Source organism: Salvia hispanica, chromosome 3 (genome assembly GCF_023119035.1).
Source record: "Salvia hispanica cultivar TCC Black 2014 chromosome 3, UniMelb_Shisp_WGS_1.0, whole genome shotgun sequence".
Classification (NCBI taxonomy): domain Eukaryota; kingdom Viridiplantae; phylum Streptophyta; class Magnoliopsida; order Lamiales; family Lamiaceae; genus Salvia; species Salvia hispanica.
Genome location: NC_062967.1, coordinates 49,448,796 through 49,476,496, shown reverse-complemented (window position 1 = coordinate 49,476,496; position 27,701 = coordinate 49,448,796). Strand labels below are relative to the sequence as shown.

Genomic DNA, 27,701 nt, shown 5'->3' with positions numbered 1-27,701 from the left:
TTTATTTATAATAAATCTAATATACAAACTAAGTAGTGTCAAACATTCCCTTGTGTAGTGTATATTAAAAAAGAGTTACTAAAAAAAGATTATATACTAATATACGTTGCCGACAACAGTCGCTTGGAAATCTTGTGCTATATTTTGATAAACTATCCGTTTTTTTTGGATTCCTCTCTTAATCAATAATTAAGAGAGAGAATACGTTTATCACAATTTTACGATATTCTGCATAAATCTCTCCGCAGCGTCTGCTGTATTTCCTCTCTCTCTCTCTCTCTCTCTGGAGAAGACAAACACTTGCTGACAGAAAATTTTCTGCTCGTCACTTCAGGTAGCATTTCGATTTTCGCACTACGAATCACACATATGTATCCGTTTTTGTGTTTGCTAGCTCTGCTTTTTTTGTTTACTTCTGTTTGTTGTTTTCTCTCATTTTTTATCACAACTCCACTTAGCTTCTAGTTTTTGATCTAGATTTTTCTAATTTATGTGCTCACGTTTTCGTCTGTTGATATTTTGTTAATTTTCCTTTTATATGCAAATTTGCTTTATCAGCATTGCAGAAGCTTCATATTTGGAGGTTTCTGTTTGGATCGGTTTCCAGATCTCACGCTATTAGGAGCTGCTATAGTCACTGCCTTTTTAATGAGTGGTTGATTATGTGTTTTAGTTTCTATTAAAGCATAAAGCAAGTAGAACTCTCCTTTTCCAGTCACGGTCGAGATCAGAGTGTTAGGTTTCAGCAACCGTGAATTATTGAAAACTTTGCAAATTAGGTTCAGAAAAATCCTACTCCATAAATCCACTTACTTTTATTTCCTTCCGTTTGTTTTTCTTCATCAAATCTCTTACTATTCATCCCTTGTTTGGATTATTCTGACGCTCCCTTGCTCCGTATAGCTCAAATCAGCTCAATATGCACGATCGTGGATTTTCGATTTTGCTATGGTTTGGGGTTGTGCTTCTGATAAATTGCTTGGTATCATCTGTTTACGCGGATGGGGTGACTTGCTCGGGAATTGTACCGATGAAGCATCGCGATGAGAACATATCCATAGCCGATTTTGGAGGTGTGGGTGATGGAGTGACTCTGAACACCAAAGCCTTTAGGGAAGCTATATACAGAATTAGGCATTTAAACAGGACTGGTGGTGCGCTTCTCTACATTCCTTCTGGAGAGTACTTAACTGGACCATTTAATCTCACCAGCCGGATGACTCTATACTTGGCAAGAGGTGCTGTCCTCAAAGCCACAGTGGTATTGGAATCGTCTCCTTTTTTATTTTTGTTTTGATTCTCACTCTGTCCTTCCCTTTTGGCTTAAACGTGTGGTGTTTTCTATATTTTATATTGTTGTTACTGTATTGGGTATGTTAGTAGGCATATGCAGGTTATAGAATGAGGATTTTAGTTTATTTGTTCTTATATGGCTATGTGAAGGTGTTTATCAATTGTGGGAATTTTGTTTTCCTAATTGGACATCTTTTAAAAGCATGGAGCTCGTTTAAGTTTAGCTTTCTATTTTTTTATGAATTTGTTTTTCTTCTCAGTAAAGGCCTTGATTTTTTTACTGAGAACTGTGTATTTGCTGGTTGAACAAGCATTTCTCGCCCGTTTTATTGCAATGTGATGAAAAGAAAATGGGATAACTGAACAAGGATATTCAGTTTGTCTTGACTCTTATCTTCTGGATTAGATTTCTTATGGAGCAGTCTGATGCTGCTAATTCCTCTAACTTCGTCCAAATAACTTAATGAGAGCCTGTAGTGTTCCAGTGTATGTTTGGGGATATCTGTGGATAGAGAAGCTAGTGGTTTGAGTTGGTTGCCATTTGAGAATCTGACAGCCAATAATGGTGTTACATATAGATGTTATCCTTCTAATTCCATGTTTTATTTTATAGTGGAAGTCAATAACTGTTAAATAGCCTTTCTTTTTAACTAAATCACCTCTACTTACAATCAGCTTAATTACTTAAAAGTCAATTTTCAATCAATGCACTAGACTTAACTTTATGCTAGCTTGCTCTACATAACAGTCAATGTCCACGCATTAGTTTGTGTCTTGAAAAGTCTTTCTTATAAAGGTTTCAGTAAAAAAACTATGTCTAGTTAGTGTACCAATAATTGTGATTCTTAAAATACTATTTTTGGTGGATCTTCTTGCCCATGATAGGCTTCCTAGTTCCTATAGATTTGGTCTTTCTAGCATTTAGTTTATGATGTTTTTGTTAATTGTGCACAAATTTTTGATACTTGAGATTCTCACTCCTATATCCTAGTAAACATTTCTTCACTTGGGAAAATTTGGCATTCTGAAACCTTAAAACTAGAGTGTCGTATTTTTCATGAAAAGCCATGTGTGAATATGTTATGGCATTCTGAAAGCTTAAAACTAACCACAGCGAAGATTGACTCAACTCCTTGTTTTTCTGCTCATAGATATTCCATAACCATATGATCTTTAACTTACCTGTATATTCATTGTAGGATACTAACCGGTGGCCCTTAATAGCTCCCTTGCCTTCTTATGGTAGAGGGAGAGAACGGCTTGGAGGAAGGTATATGAGCTTCGTCCATGGGGATGGACTCCATGATGTGATAATAACAGGTTTGTATGCTATAGTAGATTTGTTGAATAATGAATTGGAAAAAGTGCTTTTGAGTACAAAAAAACCACAATGTCAACAGCGCAAGAAGGCTTTTAGCAGATTATCTTCCACTTGATATAACGTTAAAAATATGTAAACGACCCTGCAGTATACTATTGAGTTTTGCTATTTTTAACAGGAACCTGAACTTTATACCCTCTTTTGTTAATAAAATGCTATCTTGGTAGGTGAAAATGGGACGATTGAAGGTCAAGGTGACATTTGGTGGAACATGTGGAGGCAAAGAACTCTTCAGTATACCAGACCCAACCTAGTTGAATTGAAGAACTCCAGAGACATAATAATTTCCAATGTAACTTTCAAGAACTCGCCATTTTGGAACATACACCCTGTGTATTGCAGGTATAAGTCGTTTATGATGTATGAAAAATGTTTATTTTATAGCTACCTCATTCACTCCCTCTTCATCTGTATATTGTTTCCCTCATTCTTTACCTCTTTTCAGCAACGTTGTCTTCAATTATTTGACCATAGTGGCTCCTGCTGATTCGCCAAACACTGATGGAATAGATCCAGGTAAGCGTTTGATACTTACAGTTTCAAGTATTTTAGTAATAGCTTAATTTATATCTCTGTATCGGACCTATTGGTGCAAGAAAGGAAGTCTTGACTCGGTACAAATGTATCCACACAATATTTTGTTGATTTTCCATTACCTTAACATCATGCAGTGATAATGTTTTGAGGGCTTCAGTTGAGATAGAGCTAATGAACTAATGAAGTGTCATATATTAAGGATAGTATTGAATATTTCATCAATATTGTTTCCTTTCCAGACTCGAGCACTGATGTATGCATTGAGGATACCTACATATCAACGGGAGATGACCTGGTGGCTGTGAAGAGTGGGTGGGATGAGTATGGAATCTCTTATGGCCGCCCTAGTCGTGGTATAACCATTAGACGGGTATCTGGATCATCACCATTTGCTGGAATTGCAGTTGGAAGCGAAACATCTGGAGGCGTTGAGGATATTCTAGCTGAGCACATAACCCTATCTAACATGGGTGTTGGCATCCATTTGAAGACCAATATCGGGAGGGGTGGAGTCATAAGAAACATTACAGTATCCAATGTATACATGTACAAAGCACGAAAGGGGATAAAGATCTCAGGTGATGTTGGCGACCATCCAGATGAAAAATATAATCCGAATGCTCTCCCAGTTCTCAAAGATGTTACAATCAAGGATGTGTGGGGCGAACGTGTACAGCAACCTGGTCTGGTTCATGGTCTGAAAAATGCGCCATTCACTGGGATTTGTCTCTCCAATATTAGTTTCAGTGGTGCCCCAGGAATGAGAAATTCGCCTTGGCAGTGCTCTGATGTAAGTGGAGGTGCGGTTCAAGTCAGCCCGTTGCCATGCTCGGAACTGACGAGTAGTCAGCAGGCAGGGGAGTGCGCTTCTTCCTTCGCAAAGTGGTGAAGTGTGTGCTTGCAAAGTACTTAATATAGTGATCAATGATTTGTAAGTGAAAGCGTTTGTAATCTCTAAAACGGAAGAACTGTGAAGAAATTCGATATGAAAATCCCAGATTGATTATGTATGAATTGGTTACATTCATCACTACACTGAATCATAGAATATTCATAATCAACTGAAGAAAGCAGCATGTTTCTCCAAAAGTTGGTCATGTCGTTGAGGCACGTACAATTGAACTCATTTAATTTAAAATCATTCGAGCTTACCACAATTCGTTTCAAACTAGATTTTATGGATAACCATACGTCCATATCTCTATCTTAATTCTCCTAAAGTTGGTCATGTCGTTGAGCATATTCATTAAAAGACAACGATAATTAGTGATGTTTTAAGATGAATACCTAATTATGCTTAAGATAAGGTTTTCTAATTGTTGACCTTGTCTTTGTTGGCTCCACTTAGTAATAGTCGAATAGTATTGCCACAAAACAGACTCAGCGAGTCCAAATTGTTGAACTTCAATATTTCTTTTTCCCTTTTTCAAGGGTTGAATTATCTTTCAACTTCTACAAGAAAAATCTACACTCCACAACTATTAACATTTTCTCTTCTACTCCTCCCCATGTTGTTTTATTATATAGCCAAGAATATACTAAAACCGTCAAAAAAATCATATAAAATACTACATGTGTATTATTATATACTAATTCGTAGTGGTTTTCCAAAATTTTAATACTAATAATATAGGCTTCGAATTACCATAGTTAGATGTTAGCAAATTATTGCAGACCTAGATGGCTAGATATTTGAACCTAAGTTTTTTCTTCTTATTGTGCTTAAGTAAAGGGCAAGGTTCTAAGCAAATCGAATCAAATAGAATATATGTAAAATGTTTATTCTAGTTTATTTATAGGGTTTTATATTTCTTTAAAATATTCAAATTCGAAGATTGTTTGATTTAAGAATACTAAAGAAATACATGACCTGATTTGATTTGAATATTAGCAATTGACAAGACCACTTGTATTTGTTTTAGTTTTGCAAGACTAATTAAAATGAGTAATTACATAGAAATGTCATGTGCACCCAAAAAGAGAATAAATCTCAAGTACATTGTACGACATCCAATTTATAATTGTTAAGTAGTAGTACTTTTAAATGCTTTGGGAATTTATTCAATATTATACATCCTCATTATGACTCGGCATGAATACTAAGAACTATAAAAGTGAAATGAATTATAACATGAGTCATAACTATAAGTAGATTAGTTTTATAACAAATGACAGTGAAATGAATTGATATAATGTGTGACCCATTGATTAAAAAAAAATATAGTAAAAAATGAAATGAGTTACCGAGTAATTAATAGAAAGACCCCAACTTCCGACATAAAAAAAAATTGGACAATGAATGGGGGGAATGAGTAATTACTTATATTTATAATGTTTTCGAATATTCATTTAAATACAAATCGAATATATTGTCATTTACATTTACATGTACATGAATAAAAGAATTTCAAATCGGATTCGCAAAATATTCGACTTTTTGATATAGAAATACTGTACTGATACCTGTAAATAATAAATCTTGATTAATTTTCAACTGAAGAAATTATACTCCTATTTCTTTGACCAAGAAGTTGAAGAAAAATTACTAGTACAGTTCGTCTAGTTTCACCTATTACACCTCAGAGGCCCACGATTGAGTTATATAAACGCGTAGTTTGAAGATTCTTTAGATTATTATACCAATTTTATTGACTAATATAATAATCATACTTGAACTCAAAGTTGAATCATTATTTCATATACCACATGATATTTTTTCACCACTTTGAATTGGTCAGAGCTCTCTCTCTCTCTCTCTCTCCAAAGAAAAAATACTAGGATGTTTGCTTAATGCCTTAACGTGGTCCAGCTCCCTCAGTTAAGAGAGACAAAACTAGTAATTCAAAAGTGACAATAAATGCATTCAAATTTAATTTATAGGAAAACTATGTGAAATTATAATCATACATACTTCATCTCTACGTCACTTCAGCTAGTCATGCTAAATTGCTAACATTAATTTACAACTTAAATTCATCACTATGACATTAATTTTTCAAAAAATTATTAATCATGTGAAAAATAAACAATTGAAAATTTATGTATTTAGAGGGATAATATTAGTTCATGTGTAAAAGTTTAAACTTTAAAGTATAAGTTCGTGCAATTACATCATTCCAAAATCACACTCTCCCTTTCCAAAACATTCAAACTTTCCAGTCTAATATAAAAATCTAAATCAAAATCTTTGAGATATATTATTTGTGACAGTGAAGTAGTCAAGCATATAAAAGATTCATATCTTTCATACATATATGATACTCCTATATACACATGTATGATGTGTGTTTGAATTGGTCAGCACTTGACTTTCCTAGTTGTCAACATCATAGTAAACTTCCAACACGACCAATGACTAGTCAACCCAGAATAACTCGTTTTCTCCAGTCAAACTTCCACTCTTCTCCTCTCCTTTTTTTTCCTCATCACAAATCAATACCTACAATTACAATTACAAATACAAACCTCTCTTTCTATATATATATACAATCAAACAAACTGACCATTCATCCTCATCAACAAGTACCTACTCACATTCCTCATAACAGATCATAACTGAAAATCCTACTCCTCAAATACTGAACCGAAGATCACCCGAGCCCTAAAACAAACCGTGAACACATATGAACATAGTCCGATTCCATTTGAACCAAATCACCCTTTGATCGAACCTAAGGAAAGAAAACCGGAAAATGGAGAGCGCGTGCACCTGGGAATACGAGATGGTGATCAACGAGCTGGTGCAGGGGATGGAGAAAGCCAAGCAGCTCCATTTCCACCTGTGCTCGACCTCCCCATCCCGAGCCCAGAACATGCTCATGCAGAGGATACTATCCTCGTACGAGAAGGCCCTTTTGATCCTGAACTCAAAGGGGGCGGCCGAGCACACTCCAGCACCACCAACACCAGCATCGGGCATCGTGGAGTCATCTATATCAGTCGATGGAAGCTGCAGAAGTGAGGACTTGAGTAATAGCTTCAGAGACCAACAAGACTACAATGCATCAAAAAAGAGGTAAAGAGCTTCACTTAATCAAAAGAAAATGATCATAATTAATCAAATCGATGCTAATTTTTCGGGTTTGATGATTGGTTCTAACAGAAAGATGCAGCCTACGTGGACAGAACAAGTGAAAGTTAACCCTGAAAATGGACTTGAAGGCCCCACTGATGATGGATATAGTTGGAGAAAATATGGGCAGAAAGACATCCTAGGAGCTAAATATCCCAGGTCTATTCTCTCTCCCTTTTTGATAATATTCGAAAAATCGAAATCCGAACACTTAACTAATAAAAGTGTGTTTTCATTTTTTATCAACAGGAGCTATTACCGTTGCACATACCGTCTCGTCCAAGACTGCTGGGCGACAAAGCAGGTGCAGAGATCCGACGACGACCCAACTGTGTTTGAGATCACGTACAAAGGGGCGCACACGTGCAACCAGTCGACCAACGCAGTAGTCCCCCCGCCAGTGTCACCGGAGAAGCAAGAAACGAGGCACATCCCGCAGCAGCAGAGTCAGGCACTCTTGAACTTGAAAGCAAACCTAAGAGTGAACACCGGAAGCTCGGACAGCAAGGAGACGATGCCGACTCAGTTCTCCTTCCCCTCGACTTATGAGCTAGGTGACACAGAGAATCAGTACCTTTCATTCTCTGCTCTGGTTGGAGATGGTAATTTGGGAGCATACTCACCACTGTTTCTATCTCCGGCCACATCAGAAACAAATTACTTCTCTCCGGCGCCCCACCATATGGCAAGCTTCGGAGGGTCTCAGGGCTATCAGCATTTGGAGTCTGATGTAGCAGATATCGTATCGGCCCATGCATCAACGACCAACTCTCCAATGGGGAGCATGGATTTCCCAGTTGATCAGTTGGAACTAGATCCGAATTTCCCATTCAACGCCTCTGGATTCTTCAGATGACCGGATTTCAAAAGTAGGCAAATAAGAGGTGTAGGGATCTGCTTTAACCTATCTAGATATATCAAAGCTGGAGTTAGAGAAATAATATCAAAAGCAAAATCTGCGGTTTTTTTAATTTACAACATCAAGAATCTAAGCAAACTACTAGGATTCATGTAAAACATCAAGAATAGCATTTTTTTTTCTAATTTCTGTATATTAGATCACAACAGGAGGAGGAAGAGATGTTCAAATCTATGAAGAATCTTGACAATCATGATGAAAGCACGTTATTCGCATAAATTGCTTGCTTGGAGACAAGCTCCGCTGCTGCATATAAGATCATAGCTAAAGATAATAGAGAACAAACATTAATACTGGTAAGAAATTGACATCAATATGAAGCAAGATAATGCCACTGTATTCTCTTATAGATCAACTTTTACAAGGAAGATTTGATGGAAACTGAGGCAACATCAAAATGTAAACAAAAATACAGCAACCAAGCTCACACTGCATATCAAAATGATAAAACCTAGAGAATGAACCTTTAGATAGACCAACCAGAGCTAAGCGTTCATCTCTTTCTACCTGTTACGGTGGCATAAAGAATTAATTATCAAGATTTACAAAAGAAGCTCAAGAATCATCTCAATGAGAATGAGACAATCTGCCTATCGTTAGTTACAAAAAATGTAGTTCACTTGCTTCAATTCAATGATCAATCTGATGCCCTAACATTTCTTGGAGCATACGAAAATTGTAGATCTATCACCTATACTGATGACTTCTCCTCATCTTTGACGTTTGAAGTAACATCCGTAGTTTCGTGTTCAGCTTCCCTAAGAGCCTTCCTGAGCCCCACCACGATGAATAGGTTGGTAAGCATAAGCAGTGACTCAGCCCCACCGTGCAACCAGTCGACATTGGCCAAGGATTTACCATAGTGCACCTTTGCTGTTGAGAGAGGGAATTTTCTATGACGGCCAACATATGCAAAATTATGTAAAATTCGATTCAGATAGCTTCTAAACAATGTCCCATTGGAGAAAACTTACCATAAATTCCTGCTGGTACTGTAGGGAGAGAAGGTGATGCAGCAAAAACAGATGTAGAAGTGGTTAGTTCATATGCTTTTAGTCCGAGAAAAGCAAGAAAGAAAAAAGCAAAGAAATAGACCCTCTTCAAATCTAATATAGCTGAAACTTAAATTCTCAATGCTTACACAGAAACTAGAGTAAAATTTGATGGACAATTCAGAATCACTAAACAAAACATAAGCAGCTTGAGACCATAAATTAGGGAACTACAAACTACTATATTAGGAGAACACCAAAATCCACATCGCATAACCACTTGATTCCCTTTCCCAGTCAAATGTCTTCCTCAAAAAATCTTCTAATTTTGTCTATTGAGAAGATGCATAAAGATTTTCCAAATACTTCATCACAAGTTATATGCACCATAGCTAAAAATTGACTCACAAAAAACCATAGATTCCAAGATCATATTTTTATTTTATTTTTTTGAAAAAAAGGAAGATTACTTACTGGCGGCAGCCACAAAGGCGAGCAGGAAATAGAATCCAAAAAGCGTGAGGGGTGGGGCAGATTTTGATTTGGTGATGAAATACAAGAAGCCCATATAGGGTAAGAGAGAGAAAGCAGAGAGCTGCGAAGCAATGGCCGGAGAATCGACGTCGGCCGCCGCCCATGAATCGATTGGAAACATAATCCCACTGCACACCATCGCATTTCCGTATCTTGGAGATGTTATCCTCCCCTTTGAAGTTTGGGATTTGAGGTGGGATTGCTTCTTCAAAGTGCAATCGTCGGATGGAAACAGAAATGGTGGGTTCTTGAAGCGGATTTCAATTTGCAGATAGCTTACCATCATTTTACAGAGCTTGTGAGTTTTAATTCGTTTGCTTTTGCATTTACGGGTTGAATTTGTTACGAATTGGATTGAATGAGTGAGATTTCAGTTGGCTTATCTATCTATTTGAAGCTTTCTGCGAGTGAAATCGTATCGAGCTGCAATGATTATAATTTGATTCAATTTTATCGAATTGAGCATATAGTTAATTTAAGTAATTTCCATTTGCGAGATTATATTTTATAAATAAATTTATACTATTTCATTAATTAATATAACCACCCAACATAATTCTACAGTGGTAATCATATCATATCATACCACCTAAATAATAATCATTATATTTGGTTCATGGGATTGAATTTTACTTATTATAACTTAATCTTAAATAGATAATTATATGATAAAGAGTTATATATAGTCACTCTTTGTAACTAAAATAGCTCACAACCTAATCCTAAATAAATAATCATATGACAATGAGTTATAGCAACTGAACGATGTCTTAACGTTTTTCAATGTATACTCGACGAATAAGAAATATGTGATGTGCATCATGGCAACACCGTTTTACTCCATACTCCATAATGCTTATCTCAAGTGACTAATATTTCTAGACATGAAATTTAAGAAAATGATATTTATTGAATTAGATAGCAAGAGAATAAAATAAGAGAATATTAAGAGTTATTTTTTATCGAAAAAAAAAAATTAACAAGCTGAGTTAGCTCTACTTCTACTTGGATTGTAGGCTAATTCAATGCAGGAATCATACTATAATTTGAGCTATAAATTTAGCAAATTTTAGGATCAATTCATATACTACTAGGCTTACTAAATCTCTAACAATACTTTTTGAAATTGTTACTCCTACTATACATTGAATAAAACTCGCATTCCAACTATAGTAATATGTTGAATCCGTTGTCGTGTATAACAATATTTCTGTAAAAATAAATAAATGCAAGAAAATAAAATTTTGGAAGCCATGGGAGTTTGGAATGATAGATATGAATCTATTCTTAAATTCAGTGTATAGATCTTCTAATAATTTTTATATTTTCAAATTGTTTTTTATTTGTTCCAAATCATGTAGAATGAAATTTGAGAATTTGAGATTGCCATCGCCGCTCAACCTGCACATAGGGAAAACACATGCAGGGCTGAGTATTTTAAGCATACTCAGTGGACTCATGCCAAAACATTTTATAGTTATGCCACCCTTACCATAGTGAACTCGAGGTTTAGCGTTTAATTTAAAAGATAGCATCGAGTATCACAAAATATTTCATGGACTGGCCAGTCAAACAATACCTCCCATTTTCTCATCAATCAACAATATCATGGTGCGACGAAGTGTGGCCACACTTTCGCCCACGAGACCGGCCGAATAGCAAGGACGGCTCCCGATCTCCCGTGTACACTAGCCTGATAGGGTTTGCGGCCCTACTCAGACCCGAATTCGTTTATATAGCCCTATAGCCTAATGGAGCGCACTCGCAAACTAGGCATCAGGCACACACAATATCCAAAATAATCATAGGCATGGTGATAAGGCTCGTTTCATGCATTGGTTTAGGGTTAAAATTCTGTGCATTTGGGGCGCTAATGTGCGTTTATGAGTTCAGGTGCGTAGTAAATCTGTCGGACCCAGGAGTTGCTGTTACCTGACCTGGCAGATGCAAAAGAGATGAAATTGAAGCAAAAATCAGAAGTCGTCGTTCAGACCTGGGAGAATCAAAAGTTGGCGACAGGAGCAGAATGAGCAGAATGGAGCGAAAACAGATTATTTTAAAGAGTCTTACTCAAGGGCAGGAGCGTCAAATCACCAGAGGGATACCCTAGGGATCAGAGCCTCGCATATATAAGGAGCTCAACCTTGAAGAAAGACAGAGACGGTGAACTGCCACTCCTATGCTTTCCTAGCTCTAGTTCTAGTTCTATACTTCAAATTTTCATTTCGTGTTGTTGCGCACTTGGATATGGAGGGTTCTGGCCACCGTGGTTCTCATCGTCATCGTTATTTTGCTGTGTAACACCGCCTTGTGAAGGCGAAGAAACAATTTTATTGCTTTCGTTTAGTACTTTGTGGTTTTTAAGTTCGCAACTTTAGCTTCTGACTTTGATCTGCTGGATTCAGACTTATTTCTAGTTATTATGGAAGTTTATGTTTGCTTTTGGTTGGATATCTCTGAGTTTATGTTCATCTCTTGTTTTTAGCTTTCGTTCTTTGTTTGTTGTTGGATGTTTGGAGTTGAGATCTATTGGTTTGTTGTTGGAGGTTGGGGATTTGCATATGGAGATGTTTGGATCTGTTGAATCGTGGTGTTTTGGAGTTGAAGTTTCGCATATTTGGTGCTCGATATTTACGTTGTGCATGATTATGGCTATTTACTTTCTGTTTCTGCATCCTTTAGGTCCAGTAGTGTAGATCTGTTAGTTTAGGCTTTAATTTCTCGTTTTAAGTCTAGATCTAAAGTTTGTTCTGTTTTCATGGTGTTTAAAACTCTCTTTTCTATGCTATTCTCGTTTGATTCCCGAAGAAGATGAAGTTGTTGGTAGTTAGAACCAGATCTGCTTTATGTCAGTACTTTTCTGCATGTACTTTACTTTTTCTGCATACATGGCATAACAGTTTAATCCACTCTTATTGCTCCACTATCACAATTTTGCAACATAAGAAAGAGTTAAGAATAAAGCCCACCTCGATTTCCTTCGATTTCAAATACGCACTTCTTTTTGTTATCACACCGGGAACGCGAACTATCACCTTTAGTTCATATATTTCAAATAAGTCTCAATCATGGATCAAAATCATGCATGATCTCACGTTTCCCTTTTCCCATCGATTATTTTCAATATCACCAATCAAAATCAAAGTACGATTATCATATCGTTTTTATTCACACAACAATTCCAGATTTATCATCAAATCGTGTCACGCATGAGTGTTTTCCACACAAAACACACGCACACGCACCACACATGTGCATGCCTATCGAGGCGTGCACACGCACACACACGGTCACACACACATACACGGGCACACACCCACACACATGAATCCCAAATTCATCGTTTAATTTCCCCCTTCACTCGATCTAAATGCATGTGGACTCAAGAACACCGATTGATCGGTAGAGGAAGAAAAGATCAAAATAAAAGTACCTTTTCAATAGAACAATTGGTAGGAAACAAGTAGGATCTTGATTCTTCAACAAAATCTTGAATTTCAGCTTCAATTCTTCACACAAGATGAAGAATAAATGGAGAAAAGTAGAAGAAAAATTTGAGAGAGTGGGAGAGACAGAGATCGAGATTGAGGGAGAGTGGGGGACGGTTTTTGTGATCTAGGGTTTAGGTCTTCTCTCTTATTTATAGAGTGCAAGATATAATATCTTTAATTAAATAAATTAAAGATTTGGAGAGATTTGTTAGTTGTAGTTGGCGAAAATTTGAAGAGGAAAAATAGGGAATTCGAATTTTTAGGCTATTTGTTTAGCCTATGGTTTAATTTGAATATTTCAGGGAGTTGAATAAAATATCACGGAGCAAGAAAATAATACTAATCTCCCCAATAATAGTGGAAAGTGGCGTGTAGTTTGACTTCTTCAAAAGGGATTTAATAATAATCCTAATTAAATTAGGATATGGTAGGATCTTCTTAGATTTGGAAAGATATGCTAGGATATTTGAATTTATTTATGGAAGAGAATAAACAAGTGATCAAATAATATAATAATAAAATCCATTCTCCCATAAAACATGGGATTTTCGAAAATCCCCCTAGAGACAAATATAAGGGCTGAAAATTTCATCAATTAAAAAGGAATAATCAGACTTTGGATTTAATTTGGATAATTATTCCGGCATGTTGGAATATACTGTATAAGATATATGTTGGAGGTTCTCACTACTATCCAATAGTACTACATGTTGGAATATATAAGATATATGTTGGAGGAGTAATTAGTTTGGAGAAAATATTTGAAAGGAAAATGGGTGAAATATTTGGGAAATGATTTAGGAGATGTTGGTTATGTGGGAAAGGAACACTTTTATTTCTCAAACTTTCTCAAGTTGTTCAACTTATACAAAATGTTAGTACAACTTACCCATATTTATAGGCATCCACTTCCTATTCTGGAAACATTTACTTGATATTTTTATATTCTAAATATCTAGTTTTTTATCAATAAAATCTAGATATTTCTTAAATAATATCTATAATCTAAACTATTCTCCTAAAATATTTAGATATTTATACTAAAATATCTAGATATTCTACTACCAAAAATCAAATTTAATTATTATTTAAAATCAAGCTTTGGATCAATACTTACGTTTTTTTAAGGGAGCTAATCACCAATTTGTTGGGGATTCCGGGGTTACAAGAGAAAAGTGCTTGTCGGGCGTAATACAACCCAAAAGAAGGAATAATGTAAAAACTGAAACTAAATTACAATGAAATAATCGAAACAATAAATCGTGAAAGTAAGGAAATAGCCGAGTCGAGGAGGCCTCTTTCCGCAAGACGAGATACGCCCCGGTAGTGCTCTTCGGATTGGCGTTTCGTCCCCAAAGATAAAACGGTTAACGTCTCGTTTGATGCAGCACCGCAATCGAAACGAGCTCTGACGAACTGGAATAAGACAAGGGCAAAGCTTCGACAGTAGACTATGCAAAGAGAGAAGAGAGCTTATAATGCTTGTGAATTCTAGTTTTCTGATGTGTTGTATGGTCTTAGATGCTAGAATGCACAAATGACTAACCTATTTATAGGCTCCATCCACCTGCAGGGGTTAACAGCCTTGATTGCTGTCATCATGGAGATTCTGTAATTGACGGGGGTTACAAAAACGTTATGGATTTTGAATCCCGGATGTATCTGGACATATACATCCTGAAGTGAGTATCAACTTGAGTCTGCACTCAGCTTGATCAGGTCACCGGTATGTGCCAGCTCCAGCTTAATCACATAGCTTGATCAAATCATTGGTCTGTGCCAGCTCCAATTTAATCAGGTCACTGGTCTATGCCAGCTCCATCTTGATCAGCTCACTAGACTTTGCCAGCTTCAGCTTGATCAGGTCACAACTTCAGCTTGATCAGGTCACTTGGCTGACTTGACTCTGCCAGCTTGATCATGGCGTTAGTCCAAAAAGACTTCACCACCTTCAGCTTGATCAACTAGATTTTATTAAGTATAGTAGAACACTTAATTCATTACACCTCAACAGAGGCTCTCACTTCTAATGTGGGACAACTAACACTAGTTGATTGCTCCCTATATTCAAGATTAGATAAAGCTCAATTGTGCTCAACTTTAATCCACTATTTCTCACTCACCGAGAATCGAATTTGAGAAAGTGAATATACTACGATCGTCTACGCGGAACGTAGATCGACAATGTAGCATTTAATTTTGGAAAATTAAATGTCTCGTCACATTTATTATTCGGTCAAAGTCCATTAACCGGGCACGTCTAATCCATGATTCCAACACAATTATATAGAATTAGCTAACAGTGTAACCAAGCCATTAAAAATTTAGCATCGACATAAAATAAATATGTATTCAGTTCCGATCAAGTGACAGGTATGCAGATCTAACATAACTATAATAAAACAACAAAAAGATAGCACTATGCAAATTAAATTAAAATTCCAAATTAGAAACCCTAATTAGCAACTCCGACCACAATCTCAACCGGACTCCGCCGCAAGCGCCTCCACCCTACGCGTACTCTCCTCCAACTCCGCAAGCAATTCGTCAAGCTCGTCCACTTTCAACCCCGTGGCGGCGTCCACCCACCGCCCGCTCTTCATGGCATCGCCGATCCTCCTCTCCGCCTCCGTGAGCGGCGGCGCCTCCTCCTCCGGCTCGGTAGTGGCGGAAGAGGATTCTCCGAAGTAGCGGTCCAAGACGGGGTCGGCGTGGGGATGGCCGAGGCAGTAGCAGTTTCCGGAGCCGGAGAAGGCGATGACGACGGCCTGGGAGTTGGATTTCTCGCAGAGTTGCTCGGCTTTCTTCATGAGGCCCTGCCGCCGTTTTGTGAAGGTCGTGTGTCGTTTTGGCTTGTCTTCGATCAGCTTTATTTCGATCTTTCTCCTCATTATGCCCTTTTTTTCTAAGATTTTCCTTTCCTTTCCTCTCGATGGCCGTCTACATATGATATATATAGGCAACCACTTTATAAATTACTCCTAAGTTTAATAGTAGTACTAATCTAATCGTGTATGGTTATGTATTCATTAGGAAACAATATAATTGGCTCAAAAGTATTAATTGCACTATAATTACCAATTATAATTTGAGTACAAGTTGGATAGTCACGAATATTTGGAATCATAGTACTGTACAAGATATCGACGACAATATTTTACCATTGTATAATATAGAAAATCGGACTGACCTTTAATCAAGAGAAGTACATATATTAATATCTAAATTCAAGAAAATTGGACTTACCCTTGAGAATTGAGTCTAGCAGTCTAGATATATTCAAACCTGTCTAATTGTTTTGAACATTAGTTTAGAAACTGTATTGTATATCTATTGTGGGAATATTGGTGAACGATTATTTTCGTTCTCTAAATCCTTATTATATAATATACATTTCCTTATAGTATTACGTATTGTTTCTTAATTAGTTAAATGTCAATGTAAAGTTAATTAGTACAAAGAAAAAAAATTTACGTCATGCATCGCACGATGTCAAAATTAGTTTGTATAGATAGGAGGAGTATTACTTTTGTTCTCTTGCCCGAAAATTAGCATCGAATTTGCTAAAGTAACTGAGATCTATATTATTTGAAGTACACCATAAATTTTCATACTTAAAAGCATCTAAAAAAAAATAACATAAAGGAAGAAAGTAAAATTTTCATTTACCCTTCAAAGATAAACATAGTGATCATACGACCATATCTAATTTGCTACCCCGCCTCATGTTGATGATTCCCTACGCCCCTTGCGTCGCCATCTCCCGAGCTCAATGAAAATGGTAATCTTAGATCCCGACCTTGATCTTTTCTACCTCAAATCGTTGGAATCTACTCTCCAACCAAAAAATATGCTTTTTTAAACTCAACTCTTCCACTGAAAACATGCGTTCAGTCAAGACTACATTTGAAGAAAATGATTTGGAGAAAAAGAGTGAGAGGTTTTCTTCTTGTATGGAGATTCTTATTTTGCATGAGATTTCAAAGTGTGTGAAACATGAGCGTGACGGTTGCTCTAGTTCTTCATTAAGTGAGAGAATAATATGTTACAAATTAGATGATGAAATTTTAGTGATGAAGCATATTCAGGTGATGATGCATCTATCCATTCCTTTTTTGATTCACAAACAAAACCTTCCAATATATTAGCTACTAGCGTAGGAGAAATCTCGAAAAATATGTCGGAAAATATGTTGCACGAAGAAATTATGAAAGCATATTCTTCTACTTGTACGGTTGTCTCAGGAATTCTCAGATATGATATGATATGATTTGATTTATAATGTATGGATACAAATCATATCTCAGGAGATTGGTAGATTGATGATTTCGTAAGATGCCAAAATTGGTAAGCGCCGACCAATGCAGTTTCGCCTAGTCTAGCGACGGGGTCCACCTGCAGTCCATTCTATTTGTCAACAGTGTACACTGTACACTGCTGATTATGGTATTAGTGAGATGGAGACCACGACCAATCATAGAAAGGAAATATTAAAAACGACGCACATCAAGATAAAGTAATTACGTATAATGAAAAAAACATAACTATGATCAATTAAAAAAAATAAACTTATTTCTAGCATTTTGAATTTTGCAATAGTTACCTATAAGGATGTGACGGAGTAAGAGACACGAATCCATTTGTTTTAGGATTTGGATCCCTTGCTGTACAATAAACCATAGCAGGGGATGCTGTTACTCACAATACCTAATTTTATATAAAAATTTAATATTTTATAAGTATAATAATGGTGTGTTTGTAACAACATCTTCTGTTGTGGTTGATTGCACAGCAGGAGATCCAACCCTTTGTTTTATCACACCTCCAACGATAACTCCTGCCAATTTTTCATTATGCGTCGTTTTAGATGTATATTTTAACTCTCATAGTCTCATATAACGTTGACATTAAATAGTTCATATATAGTGAACATAAACGATGGATGATGATAGATATATTATCAAAAATTGTGATTTGTGAACCATGATAGATATATTATCAATTATCGGTGTAGACAAATATGAAAGTTAAGAAATTCAAATATTTTAAAACGAGACCAAATAAAAATTGGCAGATGTGTTTGTCGTAAATAACCTTTGCATGATTCCTGATCAGGATTCATGATAGGAAAATATCAGTGGGGACGTACGTAAATTGTTTTAGAGCAATGTCGAATTCATTAGAAACATCATACTCCACATATATATATATATATGCAATCCTTTGTCCCATTTTCGATTTTTTTTTAATTTAAGATATTTTTCTTCAATTTTATTAGATTACGGTTTATAATTTTGTGTTTGCATTTTTTTTCAAACTTTAGTGATAAGGTAGTACTCCCTTCTAGGGCTGGGGAAAAATATCGAAAAAATGATATATCGCTCGTATCGTATTGAAATATATCGAAAAATTATCGAATTTTCGATATATCGTAATTTTCGATACGATATATCGTATCGACCCACCCCTACTCCCTTCGTCCGCCATAGAAGTCTTATTTTTTAGCGGTACAGATTTTAAAAATATTAAAAAAAGTAAGTGGAAAAAAGTTACCGGAATATCCACTTGTACATATTATAAGTTTTAAATGATGTGAGTGGAATAAGTTACTTGAATGTGAGACTCTATTACCATTTATAGTAAAAATAAAAGGTGACTTATATTCGCAAACGGACAAAAATAAAAAAACGAGACTCCTATTTGCGAATGGAGGGGATATTATTTAGAATTATAACATACTCATATCTTTTGTTTTTGCAATAAAATAATAAAATCAATAGTTGATATGGTAGGACACAATATTTAATTTTCTGTTTAGTTTGTCGATACATACTCTAAATAGGCGATATCTAATAAGACGAGATGGATAATTGAAAAGCATATTTCAACTAGAAGTTTTAATAGTGTATGGATTCCAAGAAATAAAACACTTAATTAAATGTCCGAAGTCAAAGTAACTATTGATCAAAATCAAACACCAAAGCTTCTTCAAATTAATTAACAATAAAACCAATTTTTATTTAATTAGACCGACACATATCTTAACATCTGTAAATTCCTACATCAACACACAATAGTTATCTTTATAAAACAAAATCCTATAACAACACACAAATTAAAGATCCAGTCATACATGTAAAACTATGCTAGAGTATATTTATTGAGGCACAAAGAAAATAATATACAAATCATGATAATTAATCATGTACCTAATTAACTAATTAATTATTCAAGCACAAGAAATACCAACCGACGTGGCAGCACTAAACCTGTCCGACGCCGTCCTCCTCACCAGCGACCTAATTTCCGGCGACACCCCATCAAACTCCGGCGCCTCCGGGATCGTCGATAGCGCAGCCGACTTATCATAAACGACGAAAAAACCCTCTCCCGAGCCCGCCTTACTACTACTATTGCTCCTAATTCCGAAAACCGACCGGATCAGCCTCTGCAGCGACCTAGAAATAATCTTCGACGCCGATTTCTTCGCCGGCGGCGGCGGCGGCGGCTGAGAGCGGCTATCGGACAAGTGCGGCATGGACATGCTTCTAGAATTGATGGCGGAGCCGAGCTGCCTCTCGAAAGCCTTCAGCTCGAACGAGTCGTAGAGAGAGCTGCCGCAATCCCACAGTGCGACATGGTTTGGATTAGGGATTGGATTATGCAAATTGAGGGGTTTTTTTGACTCCATATTTATTTGAGGTTTTTTGTGGATTGGTTTTTTTTTAGTAGGTTTGGAGAGGTGGGTGAAATTTCACGTTTTGTTAATGTAGACCACAAGGTTGAGATGAAGGTGAAGGTGGTGGTGAAGACATGGTGACATTAATTTTGATTTAGGGGGAAAAACTTTGCATTAAATGAGATGGGGATGGATATATATGTGTGTTCATGTTCTTGGTAGTTTCATGTCTCTCTATTTAATATTCATTGCATAGCTGGCTCTATTCTGGTTATGCATCTATTTCTCCAAGGGTTAATTAATCACAGTTTATGGACTAGTACATTACTTAATTTTTACTAGTAGTATTTAAAAAATAAAAAAAAAAAACTCCCCAATTTACGTTTTGACTTGGACTGTTAATAAACTTACAAATTCGGCTATGTGGCTCAATGTTTCAACGCCAAAATTTGTAAGGAGGTCACAAAGTGTGACAGGAAGGTATGATAATTGATATGGACACAATTTATATTGTGATTTGCTAGTTTGTTCAACATCGATCGTTGTTAATGATGTGAATGGTGGGGGGCCATATGCAATATGACCAGTCTTAATATGATTTGAGATCGTTACATTATTTTAGTCTCTTTTAATGATTACGGTCGCGTACGTTTGGAAGTTTCTGATTATAAAATCCACTCTGTTACATTGAAAATGTATTACAAATTTTTGGGACTTTGGCCGATTTTACACGTAAATGACACAAAAATTAAAATAAAACGTTGGAATAATGAAATCAATCGATTAAGGAAATTATGAATGGTCAAAGAGATGGTCGAGGGAAAATTAAGTAACATGCTATCTGAATAGGTAATTATCCACAATTAAATGTTACTAGTAGTTTCTTTCATAGACCCCTATCGTATACATAGAGCTAGAGGAAATAAATATTTTAAAATAAAGTTAAGGATAAGAATCTTGAAAAGTTCATATGTTTTTCAAAATTCTTGTTACTTTCTTAAACGAGTAATTGCAAAGAAATTTTAAAATTATAATAACCAGTTTATTAGGGGAGAATCTTTCAAAAACATAGAATTGGAGAGTACGCCAGAGTCGATTGACAATTGTAAAAAAATTAAAAATAGTTAGTTTGGTGTGAAAGAAATCTATTTACTCAACTTTCAAGTCTAATCTACTAGTCAACGAATTCATTAATTGAATATTACAACTAGAAAATACTACCTCCATCTAATTCTGAAGCACTTAACAAGAAAATGTATACTATTAAGGACAAATCAAATTCAAACTTTAAAAATTATACTTTATCACAATTTATGAAAGTGATATTTTTATTTCAGAAAACTGCAGTGTAATTATTCAATTTCAAGTAAATCAAGAAAGATTTATTTTAGAAAACTGCAGTTTAATTATATCTGGAACGACTTAATTAATCAATAATGACATAAACCTCAATTCCTCATTAAGTAACAAAATTAATTTATTAGAGGCGTACGGGTAGAGTTGTCAATTGTATGGGCTGGCCCAGGCCGGTCCACCAGTGAAACAAAGCGGGTCTGGGCTGGGCTGGGCTCATCAGTTGATATGGGCTCTAATTACACCATTTTGTAAACCCAGGCCTGGCCCAAGCCTAGCCCCGGCCTGAAGCCAGGACCAGCCCGGGCCCGGGCCCATTAAAGGCCCACCTTTTATAGTTAGTACTAGTATTAATTCTTTTTCGTACCCATGAAAACAACAACTTTTCTGAACCTTAATAGGATACAAAATTAAGGAGCTTAATTTTGTTTTAATTTCAATGTAAATTGTTATGATTCAAAGCCACGATTTATTGCTAAGATTTTAATACGTGTGAGGTTGAGTGCACCATACTTGCTTCTTATCCCACTGTGTCAATTTTTTCCATATTTTATTCTTCAACTTCGTACTATTCTATACTCTAATTTTGTTTTGAAATAAGTTAAGTACTCCATAATTCGTACTCTTCGAATAAAAATTAAATCATAGTAAATATTAGTACTACTATTTAATAATGGGATATGATGGCCATTAAAAATAAAAGTGGAACACTAGATTCCATCCAAATTTTGAAGTGTTAAAGAATTACTCCACTATATAGATTATATATGGAATAGTCGATTTTTAATTAACAAATTGTAAAATAAGTGTCAAAACATAAATCGAAATCTCATTTGGGTGACGCATCCGAATTTAATTTATTGGCCATCAATATTATAGGTTCGTCCTGATCCACGATCCCCAAAGGCCAAAGTCCCAAACAATGGTTAAAGAAAAGATTAATTCCAACTTTATTGTTATTGCAGGAAAAAAAAAAAAAAAAGCGATTCCGTCGCCTTGGCGGCCCCACACTCCGGCCCGACATCATGTGAGGAGATTAAATCAGGATACGCAGTAGCCAATTAAAGGGAAGGCCTTAATCCACTGGGGCCAGAAGTCTATCTCCCAAAGTTTCACATTTGTGCCTAAGAGATGAAAGCAACTACAAACAGCAGTGGGATTTGAGTTCATACTCATTGTAGTAAAGATCTGCTCCTCCGTTACCAACTGCGCTACGCCCCTGCGGGCCCAACTTTATTGTTATGACTACATTAATGCACCGTACATCGTTTAATCCATCGATAATTACTTGATTAAACAATTATACTTATTTTCTACCTAATTAAATATTGTTAATATATTAGTAATTAATTAAAACAAAACTAAACTCACTTAAACCCAGCCTCTCCCGCCAAAATTAACATAAGAAAATATTCGGATGAGGCAGACTATTCGAATATACCGCCCATTCCTTCTTCTAAATCTTAATTAAGAATTTAAAAAGTTCCAATTAAATTTAGTTAGGAAGGATTCGCTTCACATTTGAATGAATGTACACAAGTTTTTGACTTCATACAAAATCAGGAATTTATATAAACTTGGTGTTACATCTACTCAAATTCAATCAATCAAAAGGTATCCACCGGCTGGCCGATGACTATTTCCCGCGCTAGGTGCTTATAAATTAGCGCTAGAAATAGTTATTGGGCTCGCCAATGGATACCCAGATAATTACCAAAGAAAAAATTTCAATCAACCACATCATCGCTGAAAATCTTGAACTCTTTGGCATCAAGAACCAGCTTCCTCACGGAGGAGAAGGCGCCGAGGAGTCCGACTCCCGTGAACACCACGATGATGCCGTTGTTGATCCAAAACGCCGGGGATGCCTTGGTGGGCTTGTGCGTCATGTTGTAGAGCAGCATCGGCAGCACAAAGTCGAGAGGGATGAACCCGATGGCCCCCACCACCGCGCTGATGTCACCGAAGAACGGTAGCATAGCTGCAAAGAATCCGCACACGATCACGTACAACGACCGCAGAATTATCCTCGGGATCAAGTTCCTCCTCGAGAAGATCCCCTGCCTCACGTCAGCCGATTTCGCCTCCATCATCTCGTAGGCTACTTGAGAGTAAACCTAAATGATGGCAAGACCAAATCAGAAAAAGGAATGAAATAACGAATACTACGTCCGTCCTTGAAAAATAGAAACTTTTGAAATGACACAGATTTTAATGCATAATTGGTACAGTAAGATAGAGGAAAAGAAAAAATATATAAAGTACTAAGAGATATGAAAAGAAAAATAGTGGAAGTAGTATTAGTGAATTGTGGGGTCCACATCCTAAAATAAAAAGTTTCTATAGACGGCCCAAAATGGAAACAGTTTCTATTTTTAAGGGATGGAGGTAGATATCGAACAAAGCATGATCTTTACCAAGCCGATGGCGAAGAGCTGAAGCAGGACGAAGACGATCGCGAGCCCTAGAACCCAAACAGGAGCCAACGCGGGTCCCTCATCTGGCATCAAGCTTTTGAGAATGTTGGAATTAGACTTATTCCCAAACACCCAATATCCAGAAACTGCAGCAGAGTAGAAGGTGAAAAATATTACAGTGTAGCACATGATGAGGCCTTTCACCATCTTCCCAGTGGCCGGGGGCGCCAGCGTCGCCTGCAAAAACGCATCGTGAGATAGTCCATATCGTAGAAATCGTAAGGGGCCATTAGGGTTACCTGGATTTCGGGTAGTATGCCGTTGCCAAATATGGCAGCTATGATCGATATGGAGGTGAAAGCGCTGAATAGCTTAGACGAGTCTGATGACTCCAACGAGTAGTCCCTTGGAGGCGCGTTTTTTGAAGTGCCTGCGTATATGCAAGCGCCCACAACGAGGAAAGTGTAGCCGAAGCTCAAGAATAGGGAGCCAAGGTTAATATGCCTCAGGGAATGGAAGGTTGGAAACTGAGACAGGAGGATCATGACTACTGTGACCATTGCTATGAAGTGATACAGTTTCAGTGACCCATCGGGAGCGAGTTCCGAATACATTATCTATAACTCCAACACGACGAAACTAAGTCAGAACAAATTAGACAACAAAATTGAGGAATGTAATGCAGTGCTTCCAACAACTCTATTTCCTGTTTTCATAAAATTTTAGCATATGTACTCGTTTGTTAGCAACGAGTTAATGTCGTCTTGTCGGCTAAAAAACGACTAGATACCTACATCGGTATACCTTGAGGCACTCCCCTGCGAGCAGTATGGCGCCTATGCTGATGCCGGTGTTGATAGCTGTCTGAATCAATATCACGAAGTAGAACATCCATCCCGATCCTGTTTGAAACAAAAAGACGAGCAAAATCTGTCTGAATATCGATATTCGGTTGATCAAAAGTTGGTGATTTTTGCCAACTAATCTCATCATGGAATGAAACAGAACTCATGGTTTCATGAGTAGTAGCATGAGAAAAGCTTCAGCTACAATAAAGACCAATTCTTAATTAAGGAACAAAGCTACTGACTAGTTCAATGAGACACACTAGCTAATTGATTTGCTTAGAATAAAACTTTTGAGAGAAACATTGCCTTTTGGAAAAGGAACTTGATGTGCTAACTCCTTTTTAACATGATGCTGTTTTTAGAACATTATTACTATAAAAAAATGTCCCAAGTTAGGCATCCTAATTTCACACTAAGCCAAAAGCGAAAGATTCACATCACAATTCTCAAATATATTTGTCATGATATTCAGCATCGATTATGCCTATGTCCGATCTAGTTTTCATCTTCAACAAAAAAAAAATACAAACTTCCTACTTGTGACATAGACAAAATTCAGTACTAGTTTTATTTATTGCAACAAGATCTGTTCCTCCGTTGCTTACTGAGCTGCCCCTACGGGCAATGCTAGTTAAATACATCATAATTGATACTTCATCCGTCTCACAAAGGTTGTCTCATTGGAATCTTTCCCAAAATAGACATTAAATACAATCCTCAATCTCCTCAACGTGGGATCCTTATTCCACTATATATCTCTATTTAAAACAAAGTCAAACAATTTCTTAAAACCAGCATCGGATTAAATTGGGACAAATTTTATGGGACGAAGGGAGTACTATTGTATTACTTGAATTGAATACTCGAGAAAATTCTTGGTGCATTAAATCGAGGGTCGTTGGGTGAAAGTTCTATCAATCATATAAATATACTATACCAATCCTTTGATAATGTGACAAATAATTCAAAATACTCTAATAAATTGACAATTCGAGAAAAATAAAAAAATCCGGTTGGAGGGGGCTTATTCGATAGCATTTGCCATTTTTTGGGTGGTTGGGGTCATTGCATAGATTGTGTATTACTCCAACAAAAATGTAAATTTTAATTCGAAAACAAAAATATGGCTACACCAACATTTCCACAATAAATTGGCAAAAAGTCAAACAAATTCATTCAATGCTGTGATGCAAAAGGGACGACCTCGAGGCGTGGGGTGATGACGTGGCAGCATTATGATATTCATTGATTGTAAAGAAGAAGAAAAAGAGTTACCGAAAACATCGGCGGCGAGTTCCCGGAATCGGATGTGGCGGCGGCCGGCCTTCTCGCAGTGGTCGAGCACCAGCGACATGAGGTAATAGGAGTAGAAGGTGACAGCCCCCATCGCCGTCAGGCATACGAACCCCGCCGCCCACCCCAGCCCCCTGAAAGCGTACGGAAGCGTCAGTAGGGTGGGCCCCACGATCGCCGTCGTCAGATGAAATCCGGCGTGCCACCACTTCCCTATCCAATAGTAGTATTGCTTTTACTATTTTTTATTCATTGCAAAATTAATTTTTTTTAAAGCAGAAAATATAATCACCTTTTGACTGTAAAACGAAGGATGCGCCGGCGTCTTCTTCCCGGTTGATTTCTTCGAAGGGGCCATAATTTGCAGCTGCTTCATCCATGGATTTCTAATTTTGAATTCTCTCTCTCTCAACAAAAGACTATATAATATAGTAGCTTGGAATTGGGATGAGAGAGAAAGCTGCACCGCACAGAAGATTGGAATTTGGAGCTAGTATTAAACTCGTTTCTATTAGAAAAGATCCAATTTTTTTTGTTTTTAATGTAAAATTAATAAATTATGATATAAATAAAAAAAAGCTAAAATATTATTTGTAACAAAAGAAAAGCTTATCTATATCACTATATTAATAAATTAGCAATCAATTTTGTGTACAATCGAAAATAGAAAAGGATGGTAGAAGCAATTCCATTCTGTAAATAATCTTGGATATTTCTAGCGATTAAACATAAATAGTGAGTTAATACTCAAGACATTTATAATTTTATGAATACTTTCCTTAAAATTATTTTACATTCTCTTTGGGTGTAGCAATTTTGTTATTACGTGTTAGCATTAAAATTGATGGAGAGTACACATTCTATAGAAACGGTTTGGATTTATTTTTTACTTGATATAGAAATTATATATGTATGGGCTATTTGTAGTACTAGTTGACATGTTGTTCTTGGTTTGTGTTAGGTATTATCGGTATTCCTAATTCGTTTCTTTATTTTGTGGTGAATCATTCTCGTCAACTTGTTCTGTATTTATTAAGTAGAAAGTAAGATATCAATCTGGAATCTGAATAATTACTTGATGTTTCCAATCCGAATACATTTCAGATAAACCATATATTACTCCTAATTTTATAATTTCTTAGTCTATATTCTCACCGTACAGTAGACTCTAAATTTAAGATGTACAATAAAATTAGAACGCCTGAATTTTTAATCTATAATAATCAACAACATCAATAATAATAATAATAATAATAATAATAATAATAATAATAATAATAATAATAATAATCCCTCAACAAAAGGTTGGTATAATGGTAAGGACTAAGGAGCATGTTGGCTGGGCGCCACTACAAAGTGAAGTTATGAGGTTGTCGGAATCTGGTCAATTTTAGTTGCCCGGCCGCCATTACAAACAAAAATGTCAAACTTTCTAATTGAGTCAAACATTTTTGAAATTAGGTTGAGAATGAGAATCATTATACTCCCATAGTACTAGTATAAAACATCTAGAAAAATAGCTTAGGAGTTCATTTCTTCATCATTTATATAAATTTTATAATAGAGTACCGAGACTAACAACCAGAAAATTATTTAAATATTTAAAAAATTCAATATTAATAGGTAAATAGTAAAATAGATTATAGAACTCCATAATTTATTGGGTACTTTCATGCTTAAATAAATAAGGAAGAATGTTATTAATGTAAGTTATTATGATTGTCATCATGGCTGTTTTTTTTACTAAAGATGGATCTAGACAATAAAACTCGTGGGGTTTGATATTATTTAGAAAAAATACATTTATAATTTAAATAAGTATAGTTAACTTATACAAATATTCATATATTGTTTAATCACTAAATTCATAGTATTATGTTTTCTATTTGTTT

At 36.1% G+C, this 27,701-nt stretch overlaps 6 protein-coding genes across 7 annotated transcripts; 2 read left to right on the top strand and 4 right to left on the bottom strand.

Moving 5' to 3' along the window:
* Nucleotides 1-178: 178 nt before the first annotated feature.
* LOC125214891 (probable polygalacturonase) lies at nucleotides 179-4,221 on the top strand. 2 transcript variants are annotated; one of them, XM_048116103.1, is made up of 7 exons: nucleotides 196-334; nucleotides 559-779; nucleotides 904-1,261; nucleotides 2,493-2,613; nucleotides 2,842-3,016; nucleotides 3,120-3,190; nucleotides 3,451-4,221. In XM_048116103.1, exons 3-7 carry the CDS (start codon nucleotides 920-922, stop codon nucleotides 4,098-4,100), a joined length of 1,359 nt encoding a protein of 452 aa, XP_047972060.1. In that variant the 5' UTR covers nucleotides 196-334; nucleotides 559-779; nucleotides 904-919; the 3' UTR covers nucleotides 4,101-4,221. The 2 variants fall into 2 exon arrangements, with proteins under 2 accessions (XP_047972059.1, XP_047972060.1); XM_048116102.1 differs by lacking the exon at nucleotides 559-779 and having other exon boundaries at nucleotides 179-334.
* A 2,297-nt stretch (nucleotides 4,222-6,518) lies between these two features.
* LOC125213841 (probable WRKY transcription factor 41) lies at nucleotides 6,519-8,395 on the top strand. The gene is made up of 3 exons (XM_048114592.1): nucleotides 6,519-7,226; nucleotides 7,314-7,442; nucleotides 7,533-8,395. The coding sequence occupies exons 1-3, from the start codon at nucleotides 6,904-6,906 to the stop codon at nucleotides 8,137-8,139; spliced, it is 1,059 nt and encodes a 352-aa protein (XP_047970549.1). The 5' UTR covers nucleotides 6,519-6,903; the 3' UTR covers nucleotides 8,140-8,395.
* Nucleotides 8,396-8,518: 123 nt separating this feature from the next.
* On the bottom strand, nucleotides 8,519-10,160 carry LOC125213842. Its single transcript, XM_048114593.1, has 3 exons — nucleotides 9,669-10,160; nucleotides 9,177-9,194; nucleotides 8,519-9,075 (listed from the first exon to the last, which is right to left on the bottom strand). Exons 1-3 carry the CDS (start codon nucleotides 10,012-10,014, stop codon nucleotides 8,894-8,896), a joined length of 546 nt encoding a protein of 181 aa, XP_047970550.1. The 5' UTR covers nucleotides 10,015-10,160; the 3' UTR covers nucleotides 8,519-8,893.
* A 5,382-nt stretch (nucleotides 10,161-15,542) lies between these two features.
* Nucleotides 15,543-16,169, bottom strand: LOC125216892 (agamous-like MADS-box protein AGL29). Its single transcript, XM_048118680.1, has one exon. The coding sequence runs from the start codon at nucleotides 16,108-16,110 to the stop codon at nucleotides 15,700-15,702; it is 411 nt and encodes a 136-aa protein (XP_047974637.1). The 5' UTR covers nucleotides 16,111-16,169; the 3' UTR covers nucleotides 15,543-15,699.
* Nucleotides 16,170-19,260: 3,091 nt separating this feature from the next.
* On the bottom strand, nucleotides 19,261-20,099 carry LOC125215664. Its single transcript, XM_048117153.1, has one exon. It carries the CDS (start codon nucleotides 19,908-19,910, stop codon nucleotides 19,449-19,451), a length of 462 nt encoding a protein of 153 aa, XP_047973110.1. The 5' UTR covers nucleotides 19,911-20,099; the 3' UTR covers nucleotides 19,261-19,448.
* A 2,700-nt stretch (nucleotides 20,100-22,799) lies between these two features.
* On the bottom strand, nucleotides 22,800-26,301 carry LOC125211080 (probable GABA transporter 2). Its single transcript, XM_048110766.1, has 6 exons — nucleotides 26,102-26,301; nucleotides 25,792-26,022; nucleotides 24,473-24,570; nucleotides 23,968-24,285; nucleotides 23,669-23,905; nucleotides 22,800-23,368 (listed from the first exon to the last, which is right to left on the bottom strand). The coding sequence occupies exons 1-6, from the start codon at nucleotides 26,187-26,189 to the stop codon at nucleotides 22,979-22,981; spliced, it is 1,362 nt and encodes a 453-aa protein (XP_047966723.1). The 5' UTR covers nucleotides 26,190-26,301; the 3' UTR covers nucleotides 22,800-22,978.
* Between the last annotated feature and the right edge of the window lie 1,400 nt (nucleotides 26,302-27,701).